Here is a 24,607-nt window from a genome sequence, read left to right on the forward strand (position 1 = left end):
GAAGCTGCCCGGCCTGCCTTAGAGGATTTAGGGCTCCGCTGAGGGTGGGACCTTGCGAGAGAAGCCTCCTTGGGGGCCCCGTCCCTTTCCTGCTCTCACTGTCTCTTCCCTTTTTTAAATTGTTGGTACGTTATGTGACCTGTGTCACACATTGGCCACTAAGGCAAACTTCGCCTGTGGATGAGCTGAGCAATTATTTTTGCCAGAATTAAAGCCGCCTGAATTATGCATATCAGTTTCTGCTCACATTCAGTTTAAGGACTGAACAGCATAACAGTTAAGTTAAAACAAGTTAAAATCTTGCTCTAATTAGGTGTTAATCTTCTTAATACGGTAATTAGCCATCTTAATGACTGTTCGCGTAGAGCATGTACATTTATGTGGAGTATCAGCTCTCCTGCGCTCAAATCTTCGTTCTACCACATTTAACTGTGCGAGTGTGGGCAAGTCATGTGACCTTCGAGCCTCACTTTCGTTATCTGTAAAATAGAATAAAGCCTCATCTACTTCATAAGGTTGTTAGGAGGATTCAGAGAGAACAGTGCCTGGCACTGTGTTAAGTGCTCGACAAGGTTAGCCATTATTATTTTCTTATTATTAAATCATAGGACAGGCCTGGACTATCTGAGAGCTAATGTGGACCATACTATTGAATCACTTTTGCCAGTTGTGGGTTTTGAGGACAGGTTTGGTGGGGGGGAGTCTGGTACAGTCCCTGCCCCTCCTTCCCGGTCTCCACCTTCCCTGCCTGGGGAGGGGACCCTCTGCTGCATGGAGGGGGGCAGGCGGGGCCGGGGGGTGGGGGGGAGGGTTGATGAAAACGGCTGCTCTGTGTCCTGACCCCTTCTCCATGTCACCATCAACCACAGGAGATCTGTCTGTCCGACTCTCCCGCGGTGATGACCTTAGTAGATGGGCCGACTGAAGAGAGTGACAATCTCATCTGTGTGGCTTACCGACACCAGTTCGATGTGGTGAATGAGAGCACGGGGGAGGCCTTTCGGCTGCACCACGTGGAGGCCAACAGGGTGAGTTGGCAGGTGTAGGGGCAAGTGAAAATCGAAGAAGACCAAGAGTGCTTCCTCTAACCTTGTGATGCCATCATTAGGATGTCTTTTTTTTCTTAATATTTTTTTAATGTTTATTCATTTTTTTTGAGAGAGACAGAGTGTGAGTGGGGGGGGGGGGGTGGAGAGAGAGAGAGGGAGACACAGAATCCAAAGCAGGCTCCAGGCCCTGAGCTGTCGGTACAGAGCCCGATGCGGGGCTCAAACCCACGAACCGTGAGATCATGACCTGAGCTGAAGTCGGACACCCAACCGACTGAGCCACCCAGGCGCCACCATGATTAAGATGTCTTTAAGATTACATTTATGAGGCCCCTGGGTGGCTCAGTCGGTTAAGCATCCGACTTCAGCTCAGGTCATGATCTCATGGTTCGTGGGTTCGAGCCCCACATCGGGCTGTGTACCAACAGCTCAAGAGCCTGGAGCCTGCTTCAGATTCTGTGTGTGTGTGTGTGTGTGTGTGTGTGTGTGTGTGTGTGTGTGTATCTGTCTGTCTGTCTGTCTCTCTCTCCGCCCCTCCCCTGCTCATATTCTGTCTCTCACAGTCTCTCATAGATAAATAAACATTAAAAAAATTTTTTTAATTGGGTCTGATTGATCATAGCACTGTTTTGTGATACATTCTGTGGGCCGTGCCACATGAAGTTGCCACTGCTGTTGCTCAAACTGGTTCAATCTAATCTAACTGCCCCATTCCCTGCTCAGCTTTCCCAAATCTCCCCCTGCCATTCTGTTCTTCCTCATAAAGGAGAAGTGAAGGGTCAAAAAGCTCAACTTGAGTAACTACACCAACGAGAACCTCTGGCCATTCACACCCCAAGGGCCTTATTCTCTCCGTATCCCTGCAGACTCACACACAGCTTGGAGACCAGGTGACTGGAGCGGGTCTCCATCCCTGAAAAAGGCCCCCTAGGAAAGGAGGAAGGGACGAGAGTCTGCCTCCAGCCTGAGCTGCACAGTGCGCAGGCATGTCCTAGGTTTGGACAGGATCCAGGCCCCTGTCACGCAGGGCAAGACCAGATAACACTGGAGCCACGCGAGGCTTGCGTGGTGCACAGCCAACACTCCGGCTTAGGTACCGAGGACAAGGATGCCGTGGAGTGGGGCGTAGTTCCTGCTGAGAACTTCCAGACCCACAGGCTTCCTCCAGCCCTGTTCCGCTAGGTCCAAGAGACTGCAGAATTCTTCCTGATTATGCTTTACAAGAGATAAAAAAAAAAAAAAAAAAATACAACTTGCGTTAGGGCACTACCCAAATATTCATAAAAATTGCTAATTACGGTATTAAGAAAACTTAACACCAAATGAGAGCAAGATTTTAAGAAATAGAATAATCATGGGGCGCCTGGGTGGCTCAGTTGGTTAATGACTCTTGATTTCAGCTCAGGTCATGATCTCACGGTCTGTGAGTTCGAGCCCCATGTCAGGATCTGGGCTGACAGCTCGGAGCCTGGAGCCTGCTTCGGATTCTGTGTCTCCCTCTCTCTCTGCCCCTCCCCTGCTCATGCTCTGTCTCTCTCTGTCTCAAAAATAAATAAAAACAATTTAAAAAATAAATAAATAAAATTAAAAGATCAGTGCTCTGACCCCACCCCAAATCAATTAAATCAGAATTTCTGGGTGTGTGGTGTGTGGGAATCAATCCGTTTTAAGTCTTGCCAGATGATGCCAGGATGGACCTAGTAGAACGAGTCTGTCCTGAAACTCTTCCTAATTTAGAGCCAGGAGAGCAGCCCCTCTATCCCAGTACCTGGGAACCAGTAGCCTTTTCCAGCTTCTGAGGAGGGAGGGCCCAACTTGGCTTGAAAAGTTCTTGTCCTTCTTGCTTTTCAAAACCTGTGTGACCAGCTAAAGGACGTAGAAAAATCATGGTCCAGTAGGTCTCTGCACAGTCAGTCCCTTTCCTAGCGACTAGTTTCCTAAGACTTTATGTGCTTTTTCTGCTGGCAATTACTGTTTACTTATATTTAATACCCTGATAATTCATTAGAGTGTTTGTGGATTTTTTTTCCTCTTAAGATTCCTCTTAAGGCTGAGGAAAAATCACATTAAAGGCAGTTTTCTTGGGTGACTCCTGTGTTTTGTTTTTTCTGAAAGGAGGAATAATTCTAAAATGTTCTCTTTTTTTCAATATGCTTTTAAAAACTAAGTCACTGAGTTTTTCCCCTAAAATTAAAAATTAAAAAAAAAAATTTTTTTTTAAGCCCTTCCCTCGATCTAAGTGGGTCAATGTCTACGTTCCATCTTCGGGTACATCCCCAGCTGCTGAGTGGTAGCTAAGCAGGTGTGGGTGCTTAGACACAGCGACTCACCTTTGCAAGGGATTTCCTGTCTAATTGGGAAAATAAGCCCTACGGAAATGACCAAGGCAATGAACAAAGCGTTTACCCATAGCCAGTCAGGAACGGCCTGCAGGAGCAGGGCTAGCTTTTCCCCAGAATGTTCCTGCAGCCCAGACCCCGGTGCTATGGAGGCAGGACAGAGAGAGGCCGACCTCCCCATAGTCACTGGGCATTTCTGGGTCATTCAAGTTACTCACACTGCTGCTCTGTGCACAGTGTAGATTTTCTGGCCTAGTTTCCTGCCTCCGCTCCTCTTCTCAGCCAAGCCCATTCGATTCCCATTTCAGCTTTCAGCCCCATCTCAGGAACTAAGAGAACCCTAGGTCAAGAGAGGAAATGTTTAAGAAGCACCAGAGCAGCCATCTGAAAGTCAACATCAAGTTCCTTTTACCAGCAGGCCTATCGTGACCTACTGCCCCGGCTCCAGCAGCCAGCATTGGCCTCTTTCCCAAAGCAAAGGTGTCCTCTAGAAGGGACAGCACACCTGGTAATGAGATCTGGGTCTCTGGCTTCATTGCTGGGCCTGCGTCCCCATCTTGACCAAATGCCTGGAACCCAGTGGGTCTCAGTTGGGAGCTCACCCCAGAATCACATGGGAAGGCTAGACACTGACCCGACAGTGGTTCCCACTTTCAGCTGGGGCTGGGGACGGTGGGTTGCAGACTTGGCTCGTTTCAAGTCTGTGTTTTGAGTTTTCACAACCACCATATGTTACTTTTATCATTTTAAGATGCCAATAAAGTGAAATACTTATTTTTAATCAAATAGAAAATTAAAAGCTAACACCTGTGTCCTACCCTAGACCTACTATATCAGGATCTCTAGAGCAAATATATATATATATTTTTTTTTTTAACTCTCTCTTTTTTTAATGTTTATTTATTTTTGAGGGAGAGAGCTTGTGTGTGTGTGCACACACGAGCAGGACAGGGGCAGAGAGAGGGAGACAGAGGATCCCAAGCGGGCTCTGCGCTGACGGCCTCGAACTCATGAACCGTGAGATCATGACCTGAGCCAAAGTTGGATGCTTAACTGACTGAGCTGCCCAGGCGCCCCCTAGAATATATTTTTTAAAGCTCTCTAGTTGATTCTGATGTCCTCACCTGGTCAGGAAACAATGCTACGGAGATCGACTCCCACCAGGCCCTTCCCCCAGGGAAACCAACATACATATTGAAGCATGAAATGGGTCTCGCTGTGCTGAGTGTTAACAGAGGTCTGAACAAAATGCTAAGGAGTGCCCGAGGAAGCAATGATCAAGTCCAAGCAGTGGACTGAGTGTCAGCCCCATGCCGGAGCACTTCGTGAACGTTATCTCACAAAATGTGCCCAACAGCCTGTAGGGAATGTGCTGTTCACGTCCCCATTTTTGCAGAAAAGGAAGCTGAGGCTCAGAAAGGAGGAGTCACTGGACCCAAAACTACACAGCTAATAAGTAGCAGAGACAGGACTTGAACCCAGGCTGTCTGATTCTGATTCTGTGCCCTTAACCCCCAGCCTGCTGTAGCCTCCATAGCCATGTCCCGAGGCACGATGGGAGTAGGCCACAAAGATTTCCTGTATTCAGTCGTGCATTCGCTGAGTATCAGTTCTGCTCCTGCCCTGTGCCAGGCCCAGTCTAGGTGCTGAACATCTATAGTCGAGGCCTCTGTTTCACGAAGCTCATGTTCCCCCCGGGGGGAGGGCTCCAATAAACGGACAAATAAGTGAGCATCAGACAGTGACACACGCGATGCACATGATAAAAATAGAGGGGTCTGATAGCAGAAGGGGGATCATCTGGGATTTGACCCCCAAGTCTTTCTGCTCCCAGAGTTGAGCCTCGCGGTCTCCCACCGCCTCTAAAGCACCCACAACTCTTGCTTGTGGCATTTGCCTCGTTGTACCTTGTTTTATGTATTTACACGCTTTTCTGGTTTTTCCTTGAGAGGTGGAACCCTGCCTTATTTTTTTCTGTGTGCTTCATGGCACCTAGTACAGCGCCAGGTGATGACAGACGGAGGGGGCCAGGGTTCCACCGGAGGGAAGCCAGAGCCAAGGCAGAAGCCCTGGCTGAGGGTGGCCAGTGAGGGCTCAGCACAGCGATGTTGACGACAGCAAAGAGGAGGGCTGCCGGGCGGAGAGTCTTCCGGAGGAGCCCCGGGGGCCCCGGGCAGCACAGACTCTGGAAGGGGCGGGAGAGACGAACTGAAGGAAACAGGCCCATATTCCGTCCTGGGGAGCCGGGTCCCAGCCCGGGGCGACAGCAGGCACACAAAAGACGCCTGAGAGACCCTGAAGAGGATGCTGCGGGGCTCTAGGGGATGGGGGTGCCCTGAGACTTTGGGGCTAGCTCTGCTCACACAAAGGTTTAGAAGGTTTAGAAGGAGGTTTAGAAGGAAGGTAGTCCCATATGAGAGAAAGATAATAGTGCTGATTGTGCACCCTCCTCCGCGTCTTGTGGAATTCTCATTACACTCCAGCAAAGGGAGCATTATCCTTATATACCACTTTCACAGGTGAACACCTAGGGCCAGAGGTTAAGCCGTTTGCCACAAGCCACAGAGGCAGTAAGTGGGGTAGGCGGGATTTTCTCTCGGGTCCTCCTGACCAGTGTCCGTGCTCCCACCCGCTCCCCTGCACCGCCTCCTGCCTCTCGGTGACTTGGACGTGGAATCTGTTGGGTTGAGAACAAGAACGAAAGGCTTAGAAATGTGAGCCAGGGGCTGAGGAGAACAGGTGCCTGAGGTGGGAGGGTTAGGGATTTTGAGCTCAGAGTAAAAGGTGAAGCCATAAAAGAGGAGCGTTTTTCTAAGTGAGGGAAGGGCCTAGACGTGAAGAGGACTCTGAGGTAGGAGAGTGGGCGAGAGGAAGGGAGATGCCAGGGGTCAGAGGCAGTGGAGAGCTGGGCAGAGATGAGCACTGGCCAGACATCTTCAGCTCTGGGAAGAAGGAAATCTTTGTCGAGCCCAGAGAAGGCAGACCCCGATCGCGTGGGGGCCAGACTGCAGGGTGAAGGCAAGTGAGGGAGTAAGAGGAACGGGACACGTACAGAGGGCCAGGGTTTGGAACTCCGGAGGGACCCAGGACATCATCAGGTTGAGCGGTGTTCTCAAACCAGACACGAGGGCCTGGGGAGGGGAGTTTGCCCAGATCTCAGAAGTGGGTCTTCCGGCGCCCGTTCTGTTGCCTCGTGCTGCCTCCCTCCAAGCGCGGGAGAGCCAGAGAATAGAAGCGAAGACCTGCCGCGGTGGTTTCGAGATTGTGACACTCTCCACACTTGGGGCGGGAGGCGGCGGGGAGCCTGGCTCAAGTACAGAGCGGTGAGGTAGCCCATTCAAACTTCGGCTGTGCCGCTTACTCGCTGACTTCACCTCTCTGAGCCTCATCTTTTTTTTTTTTTTTAATAAGTTTATTTCTTTATTTTGAGAGAGAGTGTGCATGCAAGCAGGGGAGGGGCAGAGAGAGAGAGAGAGAGAGAGAGAGAGAGAGAATCCCAAGCAGGCTCCACACTGTCAGCACAGAGCCTGATGCGGGGCTCGATCTCACACGTTGTGAGATCATGACCTGAGCTGACATCAAGAGTCGGGCGCTCAACCGACTGAGCCTCCCTTTCTTCCTCGGTCAAGTGGGAATAACACCGCGCGCTCCCCGGGGCCGATGTGCGAGTGAACTGAATTACCCCCGCGAGGAAGCTTGGGGAACCAAGAGCACTACCTAGATAGGAGTTCTGTTAACAGAGAGCCCACCCCCACCCCCCGCCGAGCTCCTCAAAGGGCAGAAAAGACAGTGACAAAGTCCCAGTGGAGAAAGGAAGGGGAGGCCGTTCTGAGTGTTGCAATCGTGGCCGCCCCAGGTGGAAGTGATCCCACGGAGCCCGAGTCTACAGAAAGCTAAGGGCCCCCGCTAAACCTTTGAACCTGAGAAAGCCTCTTAACATGTCGCGTCCAGCCTGCTCACCGCCGCTGCCCTCCCCATTGCAGGTTAATTTTGTGGCAGCTATTGATGTGTACGAAGACGGAGAAGCCGGGCTCCTCTTGTGTTACAACTGTAAGTTGCTACAGTTAACTGTTGTTTTTCTGGGCAATTCAAAGGGACTCAGCCATAGATCTACCTGACATACTGTTCCTGTGACCTTAAGTGCACCCCAGGGAGCGGCTATGAGTTGCATTTCCGACCTGGCTCTCCCAGACCTCCTGGTGAGATGGTTCAAGGGCACTGTCTCCAGGATGCGAGGTGGTGACAGTGGCTTCCACTTAGGGAGCCCTTACTGTGTGCCGTGCGCTGGGCTCAGTACGCTCCGGTGACTGTGTCATCTAATTCTCAGGGACCTTTATTACCTGTACTTGGAGATGAGGCGCCTGAGGCCTGGAGAAGTGACCTGTCTTTCTCAAGATCATGCAGCTACAGAACAGCAGACCCAGGGTTCACATTTGGGGCCCTCTTGATTCCAGGGCCCCTAATTTTAGCCACGGTTACTATTCTCCTCTTTGCTGTTTCTCAGGTGTTAACGAAATCAGCCTCACCTGGGCTGGTTTGGGTCGGGTGGCAGGGTGGGTTTGGGACAGACCAGGTCAAATGCATCAAAGAGGGTCTTGTAAGAATTTTCAGCCTTTCAAAAGCTAATATTATACTACAGTACAAAGGATCTTCTTAAGGCTAAAAGTAGTAAGGCATTTTCCTAGATCAGCCTGCCCAGTCTAACTAAAACAATAAAACATATTTTTTCACCTATAATTGTATGAATTTAGAGTAGTGATTTTAATCGGCCTGCGTGGGGCCAATACTTCAATTAATCTTTGATTAATAAGTATGGGAGAGCTAACTACCAGCAGAGAACTCTGTTTGGTAAACCTCGTCTTGCAAGATGTGAGATTTGACAGCCCCTGTGATGAGAGGGCCGATATGCACACTGCCTCCAGAGTGTTCCCTTGACCCCCGGGGCTGGAGCCAGGCTGCCCCTGCCGCCCTGTGTCCCGGTTACAGGGCCCAGCGGAGCAGGGGGACGCGTGTTTGAAGTCACTTGTAGAAAATCTCTTTATCTTTTTCTTTAATCGCTTTAAAGGGTAGCCTTTTCAATTTATTGAAAAATCTGTGAGAAAAACTTGTGGCCAAATGCTTTACAAACTGATGTCGATTTTTTTTTTCTTTTAACCGCTTGAAAGGATAGTAAGGATTTTAGGTGGGAGAGAAAATCAGAACAGAAAGACAGAGCAGGTTATCAGAATGGGATGATTAGTCCCAAGATGAAAACGGAACACGGAAACAAATGTGGATGGACATCCTCTCTGTACCACATTGGAAGCTTATGGACGGGAGCAGACCGGGTTCCCCTGGGCGGGAGTGGCCCAGGGCTGTGCCAGGTGTGGTTCAAGTGGCCTCTCCAGGTCATTACCCCTGGCTTTGGTGGTCTCCTGGCTTCAGGCTCTGCTTTCATCTCAGCATGGGATCGGTGTATGTCTGTTTTCCTAGACCCACTGAGCCGTCAGAAGATAAGCTCTGTGTCTTTAGATGCCACGTGGGTCAAGGCCTTAGCAATCCCGGAGATTCCCAGACCTGCCTCTGTCTTCCCCAAGCAGTGCCACTTCTGTCCGTTTCTCTGGGTCCGGAATCTGGCTTTCATTTCCCATCTCCCTCCTTCTCCCAGAAGGCTGCCAGGTCCCCGGTGAACGACCCCAGAGAACCAGTTGGTTTTCCCCACGGTCACCCAGGCCACTTCTGTAACTCCTTCCCCCACACGCACGGGCTGCTGCGTTTGCTTGTTTTCATCAGACGCCTGTGCAGTAAAGGCCCTTGTCAACAGGCTGCTGTAGAATGATCTTGCTCCCTGCAGTGTTTGCAGCTGATTTTTATCAGCTTCCTTTCTATTAAAAAACAAAACGAAGTAACAAATAGCTTTTAGAAATTCAGAGTGTTGTAGAAAGAGATTTTTATCTCAGATATGTTAAAGATGAAAGTATTTTGTAATAGAAATTACAACTTCCAGCTATATGTTCTTTGAGAAAAGTGTATTTGCAAGGTAAATTTCAGGGGGACAAAGTATAAGTAGTTCAACGGATGATCTTATTTTCTTGTGATTCATTTCTATCTTGAATATCACAGTCAGTCTACTTAAAAAGAAAGAAAACTTGGCTGTGACCTTAGCATGCAGTAATGATTCACATTTAATGCAAATGATAAATCTCGCTACGAAAGGTGAACTCTGTTTGCTGATGGTGTTTTAAAGAGAATCGTGCAAGGAAACCAGAAAAGCTCACGTAAGTGCTGTTCTCAGTGTGAGCCTATCTAACCTACATCTAACTTCCGGATGAGTCACGTGAAGAATACAGAACCCACCACTCGTGACTGCTGTGCAGGTTAACAGGATCTTACCCGTGAAGTCCATAACACGTTGCCAGGCACCGCAAGATTTTCTCTTTCCTCCTTTTAACTCCGGATTCATCAGAGCAGCAGTCAGAATCCAGTTTGGTAACCTCCGTAGGCTTTTCTACACGCAGAAAGGGACTTCAGGGAAATTCGTTTTAACGCTAGAGATAGTGTCTGTCACCTGCTCGCTCCCCACCAGCCGGATGGGCAAAGTCAAAGGAGTGAAGGTCAAGGACTCCTAGCTGCTTCCTGTGATATTTTCAGAATCCTGCCCTTCACCCCAGCCCCCCATCCAGGCTTTCCTTTTTAAACCACAACAGATGACCTTCTCTGTGCCAGGCACGAGTTAGATTCTGCAGACACGGCAGTGAACGGAGCTGCCAGGGACCGCAGTGAGCTCACAGTTTAGGGGAGAGCCAGGCAATGGCGCCAGCACCCTGGGTGTGAACGTGCTTCACAGCTCTGGGCCTTGGGAGACATGCCTTGCTTACTTTTCTAAACCAATTCGGTCTGATTTGGAGCCCCCCACCCCCACCCCCGGCCTCAGGTACAGAAACTACCAGTATTGGTTATCAGGAGGGAGAGCCGTCTACATCTCTGGGGTCCTATTGGAGTCGCTGGGGCTTATTCAGGTGGAAGGGGGAGGGGAGAGGCCCCTGAACTGCAGTCTGGGGCACCTCATCCATGTCTGTGTGACCGTTTCTCAGGCCGACAGCTCCGCCGTGGGACAGGCTGAGCCCCCGAGGCACATTCACACTGCTCTCCGCCATCCGGCATGCTCTGTGCTCCCCAAGTTCAGGTCTCCTCCGCCCCAGACCCCCTCAAACCCACCAGCAGTTTGCTGGCCTCTGATGGGAGTTGGGGCAGGCCTCGGGGGTGGAGAGGAGGTGTGTGTAAGGGACCGGAGCCTTGAGGGACACATCTCTGACCTGTCCTTCCTGAGTGGGGACAGGGAGGGAAGGGCCATTTACTCATTCAGCAGATATTTACTAAGCACCTAAGGTGCCTAGGTGTTTCAGCAGTGAGTAAAATATACACAGATCCCTGCCTCTCAGAGTGTACCTTTTTTTTTAAATTTTTTTTTTTTTTTAACGTTTATTTATTTTTGAGACAGAGAGAGACAGAGCATGAACGAGGGAGGGTCAGAGAGAGGGAGACACAGAATCGGAAACAGGCTCCAGACTCTGAGCTGTCAGCACAGAGCCCGACGTGGGGCTCGAACCCACGGACCGGGAGATCGTGACCCGAGCCGAAGTCGGACACTTAACCGACTGAGCCACCCAGGCGCCCCTCAGAGTGTACCTTTTAAGGGCAGGTAGACAATTAACAGGACAAGAAAAACATCCAGTATGTTGAACGGTAGTAGGTGCTAAGGGGAATAAAACAGGGAGAGGGACGAGGGTTCAGCAGGATTGGGGAGTGCAGGTGTCCATTTAGGGAAAGTGGCGAAGGAAGGCCTGCCTGGGAGGGGCGCTCGGAGAGAAGACCCTGAGGGAGTCAAGAAGGGGTTTGTGTTCCAGGAACATTCTAGTATTTCATTGACTGGTGTGGCCCCAGCAGAGTGAGTGTAGGTGTGAGTGGATGAAAATGGTATCTGAAGAGGACCGGATTTGGGGGGGAGGGGGGGGGCGGGGCCTGGGAGATGAAGAGCCTCTTACTCTGGGGAGCGGCCAGAGGATTTTGAGCAGAGGGGCGACAGGATGGGGCTTACGGGTGAAAGGACCGGGGGCCACTGTGCGGAGAACTTCACGGAAGCTCGTGCCTGCACTCGTGGGATGACAGATGGCAAGGGCTTGTACCAGCACACAGCAGCGGAGGTGCTGAGATGTGGTCCAACCCCAGGGGTGTTTGAAATACGGGAACCAAGATCGTTTGCTTGACGAATCCAGCAGGGCATGTGGGGGAGGAGAGAAGGGAGGCTGTCCCTGGGAACAGGAGCAACTGGAAAAATGGAGAATACCATTTCCTGAGCCGAGGGGAACTCTGAGAGGAGCGAGTTTGGGAGGGAACATCAGGAGTTGAGTTTGGACACATCAGTGCCTCCCCGATACGCTAGCGGAGGCCCCAGGGACTCGGGAGAGTGCCCACGGGACACCTTCATTTGGGAGCCGTCGTTAGCATGTAGGTGACACTTGGCATCACCAGAAGCGGGGATGTGGGGAGAGAGAGTGAGAGGAGCCAGCGGGCTGAGGAGTGGCTCCGGGGAAGGAAGTCTCCAGAAAGGCATCATGAGAGGAGGAACCAGTTCCTGAAGCCTTCAGGCCCTGCCCAGCAGCTCCAGCTTTCACGCACGTGCCTCGCCACTCGCCACACAGCGGGGACACAGCTCTCCGTTCCAGCCAGGGGTGGGAGTGGCTGCTTCGCGGACGTGCGGTTTCTTTTTAGGGTCAGAGAGGGGTCATAAAATTGGACCGTGGCATTGCACACCTCTGTAAATTTACAGAAAATACAGTGAATTGTACACTTACCGTGGATGGATTTTATAGCGTGTAAATTATAGCTCCATGAACCTGTTTTTTAAAATAATTAAAAATAATTCAATTAAAAATAAGATTGTACAGGTAAAACATGATGGGCTTCTGGAATAAAAGGAGCCTTTGCTTCTGTACGGACCTTCTCACTCTGAGAGGATCTGAGCCACCTGGACCTGTGCTTCGAGCTCAGAGCAGGCCAGGAACGGGCGGCTGTTCAGCCTGGCCTTAATCTAATGCTGGCCGTGTTCCCCAAGGTGACACAGGCACATGGCTTCAAGTTTTCCTAGCAAAATGTTGGGGGGGGGGGGTGGGAGCCAGTGGCGGGAGTATCCAGCTCCCACCGTGCTTGTCCTGCTGAGTGAGGCGGGAGGGCCTCCTCCGTCCAGGCGGCCCCGGCACCAAGTGTCCCTTCTTCTCTGCAGTCCAGCACACCTCTGTTCAAACCCTGCCCCCGCCCCCCCGGGTGGTACCTGTGAGACTCTGGACCAGCCGCTTCACCTCTCCTGGCCTCAGTCTCGCCATCTGCACAACGAGTATAATCATGGCACCTGCTTCAAAGCATTCAGACGAAATAAGCTAACTTTTGTAAACTTCGGTGCCCGGCACATAGTAAATCCTTCCCAAATGCAGCCGCCAGTGCTTGTAGTGTCATGGCCGTGGCTCCGACTGCCTCCCGGCCTGAGAACCTGGCGTCGTGGCGGGGTTAGTGCCGGCCGTCTGTGAAGACCTAGCAGATAGGTTGCTATTCCGGTTGCCTGTTTTTCAAACATCTGATTACCCGGCCCTAAGCGTTGTCTCTAACAAAAAAATGAGTCGCTGTTGTTTTGTTGCAGACAGTTGCATCTATAAAAAGGTTTGCCCATTTAATGGGGGCTCTTTTTTGGTTCAACCCTGTGCGTCAGATTTCCAGTTCTGTTGGAACCAGGCTCCTTATGCAATTGGTAAGAAAACCCTCGATCGTTTTGCCCTACCCCCCCCCCCCCCCCCCGCCCCACGTAGACCCATCTGATCTGTTCGGTCCCGTGTCAGCCAACTTACTGGCTTGCTGCTGGACTGCCATGAGTTATGTGAGTATGAGGAGTGCTCAGAGTGTTCTTTTCCTTTTTCAATTGTTTTCCTTTCTGTTCCCCCTTTGGGACTGTTGCCATCCACTGTGCCTCCCAGCTGGGAGCATGGGAGCATTTGAGATCAACGAAATCCCGATTTTCAGGACTTGGGTATCTTTCAGTATCATTTCATTTCTGGGCTTCGCTTTCCTTTTCCTACAATTTGAGCACGAGATCTCCAGCCTTAAAACACTGACTGACTTGGAGAAGCCCAAGGCATTCCGCGCCGTGCTTACGTATTTTAGAGCTCGAAAACCAAGAGTCCCAGAAACTCGGGTACTTTGCCTGCCCCTGAAACATCGGGGCGTGAGAGGTGGTGCTTCCCTTCTGGGGTGCAGGATCCGCAGCTGGGCACCTGCCTGGTGAGAGTCGGATCAGAGCCAAGAATGTTCGAGTCAGTGCTGTTTTCCTCCAAGGCCAAGGATGTGACGGTAGGCAAACATCCTAGAGTCTTGAGAACAGAGGACCCCATCCAGATACCGGAGGATCTAGTGAGGCTTCGGTGATGGATGAGATCTGGCTAAAGAGAGAGAGAAGGAAGGATTGAAAGCGCTTTCAGGTTTTTTGAGCCCCAACATTGGAGGTCACTTGAGAGAGCAAGGCGAGAGGCAGGGTGTGAGAGAACGTCCCCTTGGTAAAGCCACGAGAGGAGGGAGTTGACCACGGAGAGAGCAAAGAGAGAGCAGGCCAGCGTGAGGGAGCGTGGGAGAGTGAAGTGGCCAGCGGAGAAGTCAAAGGTGAGGGCCCAGGGCAACCAGGGCAGTTTGGGGGCCTGGAAGTCAGTGTGGCGTAAAAAACCACTTCAGAAAGAGGGGCTGACCTTTAACAAATAACTCAACAACCCCATTGACTCGAAGTACCCTGTGAGGGACAGTGAGGACATGGCCCCTGCTCGGGCATACGTGACTGGAGGAGCACGGAGGAGGAAACAAGTGACAGAGCAGGAAGAGCCACTGAAGGCCAGGGTTCCGGGCAGAACAGGACGGACCGGAGGAGAGGGCCGCGCTGTAGTCTGGACAAGGAGGGGGAATGTCTGTCGGGACTTGGGCCGGTGAACCTCCAGGAGACCGGCCTGTGAGACCGCAGTAGAGACGGGGACCAGGAGAAATGGAGACCACGCACGGCTGCTTCAAGCGGAAGCCTGCCAGCTAAGGGGAGGCTGCCTCAGGAATGAGGCGCTCGTAGAAGCGGGGGGTGGGGGAGGTGGGACATGCCCGGGGAGGAGGGAGAGAAGCAGCCAGAGGAATGGGGGAGACGGGAGCGTCCGGGGCGGCGAGGGCCCCAAGCCGGCGGGCTGGGGGCTGACGCGCCCCATTGCCTTGCAGTCTGCGCCTTCCCGTACCTCCTGGCCTTCACCACCGACTCCATGGAGATCCGCCTGGTGGTGAACGGGAACCTCGTCCACACGGCCGTCGTGCCGCAGCTGCAGCTTGTGGCCTCCAGGGTGAGTCACTTGTCTGAGGGTCTTTGGGAGCCCGAGCAGCCGAGCTCCAGGAGGGCACGGACGCCGTCTCATTGGGTCAGGCCCCCGTGTGCCCGAGCGCCGGCAGGAGCGAAAACGCAGGAGACAGACCGCCGTCGGATTTTCCCGTGTGGCCCCCTCGGGCCTCGGAGCGCCCCTTCTTGGTTTTGTTAGAGTGTCACCCGGTGCTGGTAGCAGTTGGGAAGCTGTCGGCTGAAGAGAGGAGTATGTAGTCAGACGGGGTTGGATCAGGGGTCCCTGCTGCACTGAGGAACAGCCCAAATCTAGAAAAGAACGAGCTCAGAGGGTCACTTTCTTCCTCTGCTGCTTTCCATCCTTAGCTTGATTTTGTGTCCCATGAAATGTGGCTAATCGACTAACCCACATCTAGCAAGAGAGTTTGAGCAAAACCAAGGGACACCAGAACAAAGATGACTTTGTAAGGTGCCTTCTGTCGCTGGCACACAACCCGGGCGGTCTCATCCCAGCCCCTCCCTTGTCAGCCCCACACAGTCTGCCCTGGCCTTGCCAGGCCCGGATGGTCCCCCTGCCAGGCCCGCATGGTCCTCCTGCCCAGGCCCGTGGCGCGTTCTCCATCCCGACGTGCATCACGCATCCCCTTATGTGGGTGGGCCACTCCTTGTCTGTCTGTCTCCCCTACAAGGCTGACAGTTCCACAAGTCAGGGACTGGCTATCTTACTAACACAGCGCCAGTGTTGTGCTGCTAAAGGTTTCATTGCCAGCCCTCCAGGATGTGTGTGTGTGTGTGTGTGTGTGTGTGTGTGTGTGTGTGTGTACACATACATATATATGTACCTCAGTTGGCTATAAATTTTACCAATGGAAAAATTAAAATAGCTTATGATTTACAAATAATATCATGGACAGTGCTTTTTATCTTAAAATCTGTTTAGCCAGTTGGCACTCACAAGTCCGTTCGCTAATTTTTGCTAATTCTTGTAACCCACAGCCAACCTATGGCTGCGGGTCAACCCTGATTTTACACCTGGGAGTTCTATGTCAGTACGTCAATTCTTCTTCCAATAAGCTTGTTGCCATTAAATCTGATTTGTGATCTGCCGTCACTCTGTTTCTCACTCTGGTACAAATCAGTCACTAAACCAAAACTTCTTCCAATATCAGCAGTGGACTCGACACGCATCTACTTTATCCTCACCATCAGAAATTCTGTCCATCACACCGAGCCTAGACGGTCAACAACGCAACACATCGATCTCTGATTTGTAATGTTTGCCAATTTCCATGGTGTAAATAGTCCCACCGTTAGGATGTGCAGCTTCCAGCGTGAACCCGCTGAACTCAGGGTCGGGAAGCCACGTGCTATTTGCAGTATTTTCACCACGCAGATGCTATTGATGTCAGTAGCCTCAAGAGCATAGATAATGGTGAATGTAGCCATCAAGTTAGGAAAGGTCGAATCTTGACATTTAGTACCTTCGTTTTTATTTTTATTATTATTTTTTTAGAGTTTATTTATTTTGAGAGAGTGCGTGTGTGTGCTCGGGGGAGGGGAGAGAGAAAGAATCCCAAGCAGGCTCTGCGATGTCAGCACAGAGCCCGATACCGGACCCGATCGCGTGAACCGTGAGATCGTGACCTGAGCCAAAACCGAGAGTCAGATGCTTAACCGACTGAGCCACCCGGGCGCCCCGGTACCTTTGTTTTTCATGTAATGTATTTATGCTGAATAATGGCCGTGTTTAGCTTGCAAACTCCCCGTACAGGCGCTCACGGGTCAGTTGGAGGCTGGCCTCAGCACACCACCGCTGTTACCACCAAAGCCCGCACGTCGTGGGTGTGCGCGAGTGTCGGCCGGACCCGTGAATGAACGGCCCGTTTCCCCATCTGTACGTTGACCCGACTGAATCCAAAATCCTTTCCAGGCCTAACTCTGGGGGTGCCCGAGGTTCCCGTTGGGCCAGCGTGCACTAGGTGTGTGTCTGCAGAAGAAACGTGGGAAACAGCCTCATCTCTGTTGTCATTCAACAAACGGATAAGGGGAAATGCCGGGAAGCTGAATGCTCAGGAAAGGTCTGGGGCGACGGTGCAGGACTTTGGCTCTGGAAGTCCCCTGCCCAGGCATGTCACTGCACCGCAGGCCCCGAGGACGTCGCAGCGGAGCCGAGGAACCGTTGCGGGCTCTGCCGTGACGACAGGAGGGTCGTGGGTACGGGGAGCCAGGCAGCTCCATAATGCTTTCTCTTTTATTCTAGTCGGATATATACTTCACAGCAGCCGCTGCCGTGAATGAGGTCTCGTCCGGAGGCAGCTCCAAGGGGGCCAGTGCCCACAATTCTCCTCAGACACCCCCGGGCCGAGAGACTCCAGTGTTTCCTTCTTCCCTGGGGGAAGGTGAAGTCCAATGTTTACTGTCTTATTAGTAGATATTTTTGATCCAATCTGATTTCTCCAGCTCATTCTCGAATAGCGACATCCGATTCCTGCCTAACAGAGTCGCTGTTGAACACTGTAAAAAATACAACACCTCGCATTCTGAATGCTTTGGTTGCATTCTTAAGAAAGCTGGTAATAACAAGCCAAAAAGTCCCATGAAAATAACTGTTTCAGTGGGGAGGAGGGTGTTGAGGGCTGGAGGTCCCAACTTGCCACAGCAAAGGTGTTTTTCCTTGGGGGATGTTAACGATACGGTAGGTTTTTATGGCCTAAAGGATAGAGCCCTGAAACCTGCTGAGCACACCCAGCTCTCGCTCCATCTGGCTTTGCTCATGAATCCCAGAGGCCCTTGCCGTGGTTACCGCTTCGCTCTGAGCGCCGCGCTTTTCCCGACTGCTCACCGCATCAGTCGTTACCTCTCCTGTCCCCGAGAAGCTCGGGGCTCCCCAAACAGGCAGCCAGTGCTGCTGAGTGTGCTGCAGCCGTCTGCCCTCCCGTCTGCTCTTCTCTCCTGGGCAAGCGGAGCCCGTAGCGGGTGCATTTTAGCCCACGCACCTGGGAAAACCATGCCCTTAAAAGCCGAGGCCGTCAGGCTCCATCACTCCGTTGCCCCTAACGAGGCCTGGGAGATCAGCATGTGGCATAATTTCTTCCTTCATGCCAACTGGGTTGAGGCACCAGAAGTCACCCCTTTTGTAAACAGTGCAGACTTTTCTTAAAGTTCTCATGTTCTTTTCCAAATCCTATTTCAGGTGAAACTCAGTCCAAAAATCTGTACAAGATCCCACTCAGAAACCTTGTGGGCAGAAGCATCGAACGACCTCTGAAGTCGCCTTTGGTCTCCAAGGCCGTCACCCCGCCCACGTCCATCGGCCTCGGCATCGCTGCCATCCCTGTCACTCACTCCCTGTCCCTGTCCCGCATGGAGATTAAAGAAATAGCGAGCAGGACCCGCAGGGAGCTGCTGGGTAACGATGTGCCGGTTTTGTGTTTTCACTGTTCGTAAATAGACCAGCTGGTTTCATCTTTGGATACTAATCATCCTCAAAGAGCATGAGTTAAAAAAGAAACTTTCCCTTTAGTAAAGGAGTCATAAATACATTACAGTGCAGCCACACCAAGGAATACTGTACAGTTATCTCATGGACACGATGTGTCCGTCTGCATTTATTGGTGTGGGAGGCCACCCAAACCATGCCAAGGGCAGCAAAGGGAGTTTGTGAAACAGTATATCTAGTCTGACACCATTTTTTAAGATAGAAGTATCTGTATATGTCTGATTTTCTAGAAAGCGTCTAGAAGGATTTATAATGTGCATTTCTCAGATAACATATTTGTGTATTTGGAAGTTTAAATTTACCATGTTTTTTTCTAATTTTTTTCAATGCTTATTTTTGAGAGAGAGAGAGACAGACAGAGCATGAGTGGGGGAGGGGGAGAGAGAGAGGGAGACCCAGAATCCAAAGCAGGCTCCAGGCTCCAGGCTCCAAGCTGTCGGCACAGAGCCTGCCGCGGGGCTTAAACTCGAGAACCGTGAGATCATGACCTGAGCCAAAGTCAGATGCTTAACCGACTGAGCCACCCAGGCGCCCCTAAATTTACCATGGTTTTTTTCTTTTTTTTACTATTTGTGGTGCAGTTCAGTTATTGCTTTTTGAAGCCCATAGACCATGGGGGCAGGTCTGTGGGGATGGCACAGACATGAGGTATTGGGTACGCCCTTCTCTTTCACTGTTACCAAGATGGGAGGCCGGACCAGAGAAGCACAAATCACCGTGAGAGTTGTGCAGAGGCTAGACTGCCATAAACACGTTTGTTCCCAATTATGAAAACAAAGTGAGGAAAAATGGAAACGATGTGCTAAACCAGTAAGAACCGGTTTGAAACTTAACTGGGACCTGCACGCCCTAAAACTGCAAGGACGGTTCACCTTGGCACATCGCCGCCTTGCCGTCCTGTTTCCTGAGAGCAGGGGCGGGGATGCAGGCCACCTGACAGGGCAGGCTTTGTGGGTCAATTTGAGAAGTGGGTGCCTTCCACTGTGCTTTTAAAGTGTGCGTATTGCTATTTTAACCCACTATTCCCTACAAAAGCTTGATCTGCCAGCCGCTGTTTTATAAACCACCGTGCTTTTCTGAAATTGAGCCTCAGAATTGTAGAATTCTAGTTTGCAGTGGTAGGATCGTACATTTTCTCTCCTTTTTTAGACCCTCCTGAGTCCCTCACTTTCCTTTCTTTCTTTGTTTTTCTCTTTCTTTCTGTACATATATTCTTTATGATCAGGAAAAAAAAAAAAAACCTTCCACCAACAAGAAAACCAATTACTTTAAAATATATACTTTATCATAAAGCCCTTCCTGCCTCTATCCCAATAATGGACCAATATCCAACCACCAACAGCAACAACAACAAAAAGGCACTTTCTGTCTCCATGACAGCCCTGTGGGAATAACCCTCTGAACTGTGCTTCTCCCCCGTAATCCAGGCCTGTCTGATGAAGGTGGACCCAAGTCAGAAGGAGCGCCAAAGCCCAAATCAAAAGCCCGGAAGCAATTAGAAGAAAGCCAAGGAGGCCCCAAGCCAGGGACAGCGAGATCAACTAGCAGCGACAGGTATAGGAGGAGGCCGTCCCCAGCTGTCCCTGCTCAGGGTAGTGGCCCTTTCTGCTGACTGATGATGCCATTAGGCAGATGGTCAGCATCCAGCTCCTCTCTGAGGACCCCCGGCTGGCCCAGGGAGGGACCCATGCAAATGAACATCCTCACAATTCAACAAATAAAAATACATTATGAGAATTTTTATTTTTTTAATTTATTTTTTATTTTTTTTGCTCACCAGCTCACCAGACAGAGATTTTTTTAAACCAAAATGCTCAGTGGGAGTGACGGAAAATAGGCCCTCTCCAGTGCTTCTGGTGGGAATAGAAACGGGTACAGCCTTTCTGGATGGCAGTTCCACATCCCATGTCAATGAACATTTGTTGAGTCCCACTAATTTGTCCCCTGAGAGCCTCTGTGTCCCTCAAGCAATCCTGTGTGCTCCTGTATGGAAAGTAAGGGGGCACATGTCCAGACTCCATTAATCCATTCAACACACATTCTTAGAGCACCTGACACTGAGCTGGGTGTTAGGGATATGAAGGTCACTCTTGGGGGTCCACAGGCCCAGGGAGGGAGGAAGTCCAACAAGAACATTCTAGAAATTACAGCATTCTGGGCTCGCAAGGTGATGGAGAGGAATCAGGAGTGCCAGCTGCCCCACACCTGGGGCAGGGAGGGTCTCAAACACCAGGAAAGGCTGAGCCAGGTCTCATAGACACAGGAAGCATTAGCCTGCCCAAGAGGGGGCAGCACTCACAGATGCTTTAATCTAACAAACTGAGCCCCTACCTGCGTGACAAGTCCAACTTTCATGGACCACACCTTCTGGTGTGAAATTGGGGTGGGTGGGTAGGGTTCAAGAGGGCTTCTCTGAGGAAGTAGCATCGAGCCAAGCGTTGACTGAATTAGAAGGAATGAGGGGAACGGCAGGGGCAAAGGCCCTGAGGCAGACACAACATGGCCCGCTCAGTGGCCAAAGTCTCGGCGGGGGCTTTTATAGGCTAAATGAGTACTTGTTGAATGAACAAACTCACTGAATTTGGTCAAATTGGTTTTGCAGCTATCAAGAGGGGATGGGGTTGGGTTGGGAGGAGGCAGAAGGGTCAGCAGGGCCAGATCCTGTGGTCTGTGGTCCCGTGGGTAGAAGTTTGAGCCTTATCTTCAGGCCGTGGGGAGCCCCAGGAGGGTTTTAGGCAGAGAGTGACACTATCCAGATTCGCCCTTTAGAAAGGTAAAAAGCACCTCACAAACACCGCCTATGTGTCACCACTGGCCTTTAAAACTCCAACAGCCCATGAAGTATGGCTGGCTGACTGCAGACCCCAACCTCTGCGGGGGTGACTCCTGCATGTCCCAGCTTTCCCTGTAAGGGGGGGGGGGGGGAGGGGAGGGAAGGGGAGAGGCAGGCTTATGAGCTCAAAGGAGCAGGAAACTGCCTGACAGAAGAGGCCCCGGTCACTAGTGCTCTCCAGGGATCCTTTATGTGACTTTTCTCTTCCAGGATCACATCGGGCTCCTTGGAAAGTCCGTCTGCTCCAGAAGCCAACCCCGAGGGGCGCTACTACTCGACGGGCTCCGAACAGGACCCTGTGGCGGACAGAGAAGGCAGCCCCGTGTGGGGCAGGAGCCCCTTCCAGCTCACAGCTTCCTCGGACGAAGACATTATCGACCTGAAGTGATGGGTCGGGATTGAGTTTCCCATCTTTGGTTTTCTTATGGAGGTTTATACTCTTCAACCAGTTCTGACAGCGTTTCTCGACAAAATGTGGCTTTTAGCCCACCCATGATCTACTGGACCGAACCTTCTGCACACCTGGCCGGTTTGGGTCTCTCCAATGTCCGGTGCCATCTTTCTTGACCTTTGTTTCTTTCTGTTTGGGAACCATCAGTCCCCTTGTAATAAAGGTGGTAGATTTCATCGAGGTTTTAGATTGAAACTTTGAATAAATCAAAAATGTTCATTCTTATGTACTGCAACCTTCTCATATTTTATATACTTAGATGGAAAAATTATTTTTTCATTATGGTTTTAATTTATGTCACATAATGTGTTTCTTTTATAAAGAAGAGCCATTGCTTTTAAAACCTATTATAAATAAGTTTTCTCTCTGCACCTTTGGCCCCTGTTGCTGTCACAGTGATTGGCACCAGCTGCGTCCCCACCTATAGACTTTTGAGAAAGGCTGAATGGTTAGTTCTTAGAAGTTCCTGCTTCCTCCTTGTGTCTCACAAAGAATACCAGGGGTGGGAGCTTGTGAAGAGTCTTAAGATGATTTTGTTTGGTTTCGCTGTTGCTCTCAAATCATATGGCCAGGCAACAGTCACTCCTTGTCATCAAAATTACTCTCAGATCCCCTCCTCACGTTTCACGTGAATCAAGTGATCGTGCTCCCTCTTGTCCTTACCTGCCTTCTGTGGCCCCCCTCCTCAAAGTGAGAAGAAAATGCAGGCTTGACCGAGAGCAAATGAAACCGTGAAAGCTCAGCCTCTAACCGCGGGGAGATCAAAGGGGGAAACCTAGTTTCACTGACGCTGTAAACATTTTCATCTGTACGAAGAAGGTAATTCACCTCCTCGCTTGAGTCTGACAGATCCCGTCGTATTAGCTCTCTTCTTGCCTATATCACCCACCAAAAGACACGTGAAGTCCTTCTCCCATTAGAGCATCTCTGAGGGTTTTTCCGCAGGCCTTCCCTGGAAGAGCAGAGAGCTGTGTTTGACCTGACCTTGATCTGACAGATTTTACAGAAGTTTGGGTCCTATCTTCGTGTGGGCCTTGCACCCTGTCTGTCTGTTGCACCACAGTGGTCTTTGTGCAAGAAACGGCTCAACATGGTGGACTCGGCGAAGGCCGTGTGGTTCCCTTCAGCAGATGGCAAGAGGTGAGAATAACGCAGACGGTGCTTTCTGGATATAGCCAGGTTATCTCTCGGGGTAGCGGCTGGCCCGTTCTTCATCTTTGTTTTGTTATGCCCTCTTGTACCTCGTGGTCCACTCGTGCTGTGTCTCAACCTCATGAAAAGTTTTGTGAGTCAGGTTTCACTATTATTGCTTGTCAAATGAGTAAACAGGCTCAGGAGGGGGCAGTGATATGAAACTGGTGAGTTCTCTGACCCCAGGGCTGTGCTCACTCTCCCATCCACCATACAGAGTCAGTCTGAGTGCCTTGTGTCCATTGGATCTGGCTGGTGTTTTTCGTGTTAAACTAATGTGTAAGCTTTCCGAGCTTGTCTATGTGTTCTTTCTGTCATCTTTTTGCCTGAAGTTTCTTGCTTCTCGGCCGGGAACAGAAAAGCCGAGGGTGATTTAGAACATTCTTCCAAAGAGATTGGCAGCGTCAGAACCGCCCCAAGATTTGCCAGGAGTCACGGATCCAAGGAGCGAATATAGAAAGGGCAAGAAAGAGGTTGAGCCTACAAATCAGATCGATGGGGCTTCGCTTATAAAAGGGGGGGGAGGGCGGCTGCTCTGGCAGCAATATCTGCTTCCAGAGGCCACGAAGTGAATGCTGCACACGGGAAGGGAGACCACCGACCAGAGGGCAGGAGGAGGTTCGGAGGGGCCTGTGGCTCAGAGGGCTGTGCTAGCTGGGCTCACTGGAGTGTCCTGTCCACGTAAGCCTCTCTGCACACCCCACTGGCTGAGTTACAGAGTACACCGTTTGCCATGGGGTTTCAGGTATTCATCCACTCTGCAAACACCCAGGGCCCACTCACTGGAGGAGGAGGTCATACCACTGAGGGAGGGAGGGAAGTAAACAAGTGATCGCAAAGCAGTGATAAGAGCTGAGAGAATTTATAACTTGAGCACAAGATGCTGTGGAAGCATAGAGGGGCGGGTGCCTGTCTTCAAAGATAGTACAATCAGGTGGCTGCACTGGGTCAAACAACTTTCATAGTCATACTGGCTAGCATTTGAGTGCTTCACGTGTGCTTGGTCTTTTATGTGCATTGCCTCTGCTCAAAATCTTCCCAGAAGGTGGATATTGTCATCCCCACTTACTGATGAGTTAACAGAGGCCCAGAGAGGGATTAGAAGCCAAACCTCTTACTCTCATAGCCCTGGTTCTTGCAAGAATTACACAGCACTGCACCTCAGCTGCCCCATACAGAGTGTGCATTTGCCAGGTACACATGGCAAGATTCTTCAGAGCCCTGACATCGTACCTCCAGCAGTGACTTGGGTGCGTATGCGAAGAGGTTAGCTGTTAACATCGGCAAGAGACTGGAAGATGGCAGGTGGTAAGATGAAGATTCAAGAGTTAAGATGACCTATGGAGTGAATGTAACTTAACCGGGAGCCTGAGGCTCACCATTTAAGCCCAGATCAGTCGCATAACCGAGGACCGTGCCCAACACAGGTCCTTAGCACCTGGAGGTCCTAGTGGTTGTTGGCTGGTAGCCGTCAGCAATCTGGGGGCCCCGAGTAGTGACCCTCCACAGGGGTGGATTGCAGCGCGCAGGGCCATGCCTCTGCCCCCAGCAGCCCAGCTTCCAAAAGGAAAGAGGCCCAAGACAGTCGTTTGAAGACATTCCTCCCTGCGGTTTCAGTGGGCTGATCTGGGCCAGGTGCCTCCAACCCAGGCCCCAGGGCAGCGGTCAACGCAGAGCAGGAACTGCAGAGCAGCCCAGGCAGCCTGCTCCCCAGAGTCGGGGCGGGAAGTCGGGTGCGCGACCTACCTGCTCCACCTTCGTCCTGCTGCTAGCCTCATTGGTTGAAGCTAGACTAAGAGGCGGCTCCAGGAGAAAATGTAATCCCCGCCTTCCACCTTCATTGGCCAGCTCAGCTTGAGTCA

General features: G+C 51.2%; 1 protein-coding gene across 6 annotated transcripts in view; it reads left to right on the plus strand.

The window, feature by feature from the left end:
* GARNL3 (GTPase activating Rap/RanGAP domain like 3) overlaps positions 1-21,779 on the plus strand; it is a 149,679-nt gene extending 127,900 nt beyond the window's left edge. For all 6 annotated transcript variants that reach the window (XM_019421089.2, XM_019421088.2, XM_053908287.1 and 3 more), the window contains 8 exons: positions 870-1,028; positions 7,372-7,438; positions 13,062-13,169; positions 14,660-14,778; positions 17,032-17,170; positions 17,965-18,180; positions 19,698-19,824; positions 21,314-21,779. In XM_019421089.2, the coding sequence (XP_019276634.2) occupies positions 870-1,028; positions 7,372-7,438; positions 13,062-13,169; positions 14,660-14,778; positions 17,032-17,170; positions 17,965-18,180; positions 19,698-19,824; positions 21,314-21,491 (1,113 nt within the window). In that variant the 3' untranslated portion in view covers positions 21,492-21,779. The remainder of the gene's footprint in view (positions 1-869; positions 1,029-7,371; positions 7,439-13,061; positions 13,170-14,659; positions 14,779-17,031; positions 17,171-17,964; positions 18,181-19,697; positions 19,825-21,313) is intronic.
* Positions 21,780-24,607: the final 2,828 nt, after the last annotated feature.

Source organism: Panthera pardus, unplaced genomic scaffold, assembly GCF_024362965.1.
Source record: "Panthera pardus isolate Hobbes unplaced genomic scaffold, ASM2436296v1 HiC_scaffold_20, whole genome shotgun sequence".
Taxonomy (NCBI): domain Eukaryota; kingdom Metazoa; phylum Chordata; class Mammalia; order Carnivora; family Felidae; genus Panthera; species Panthera pardus.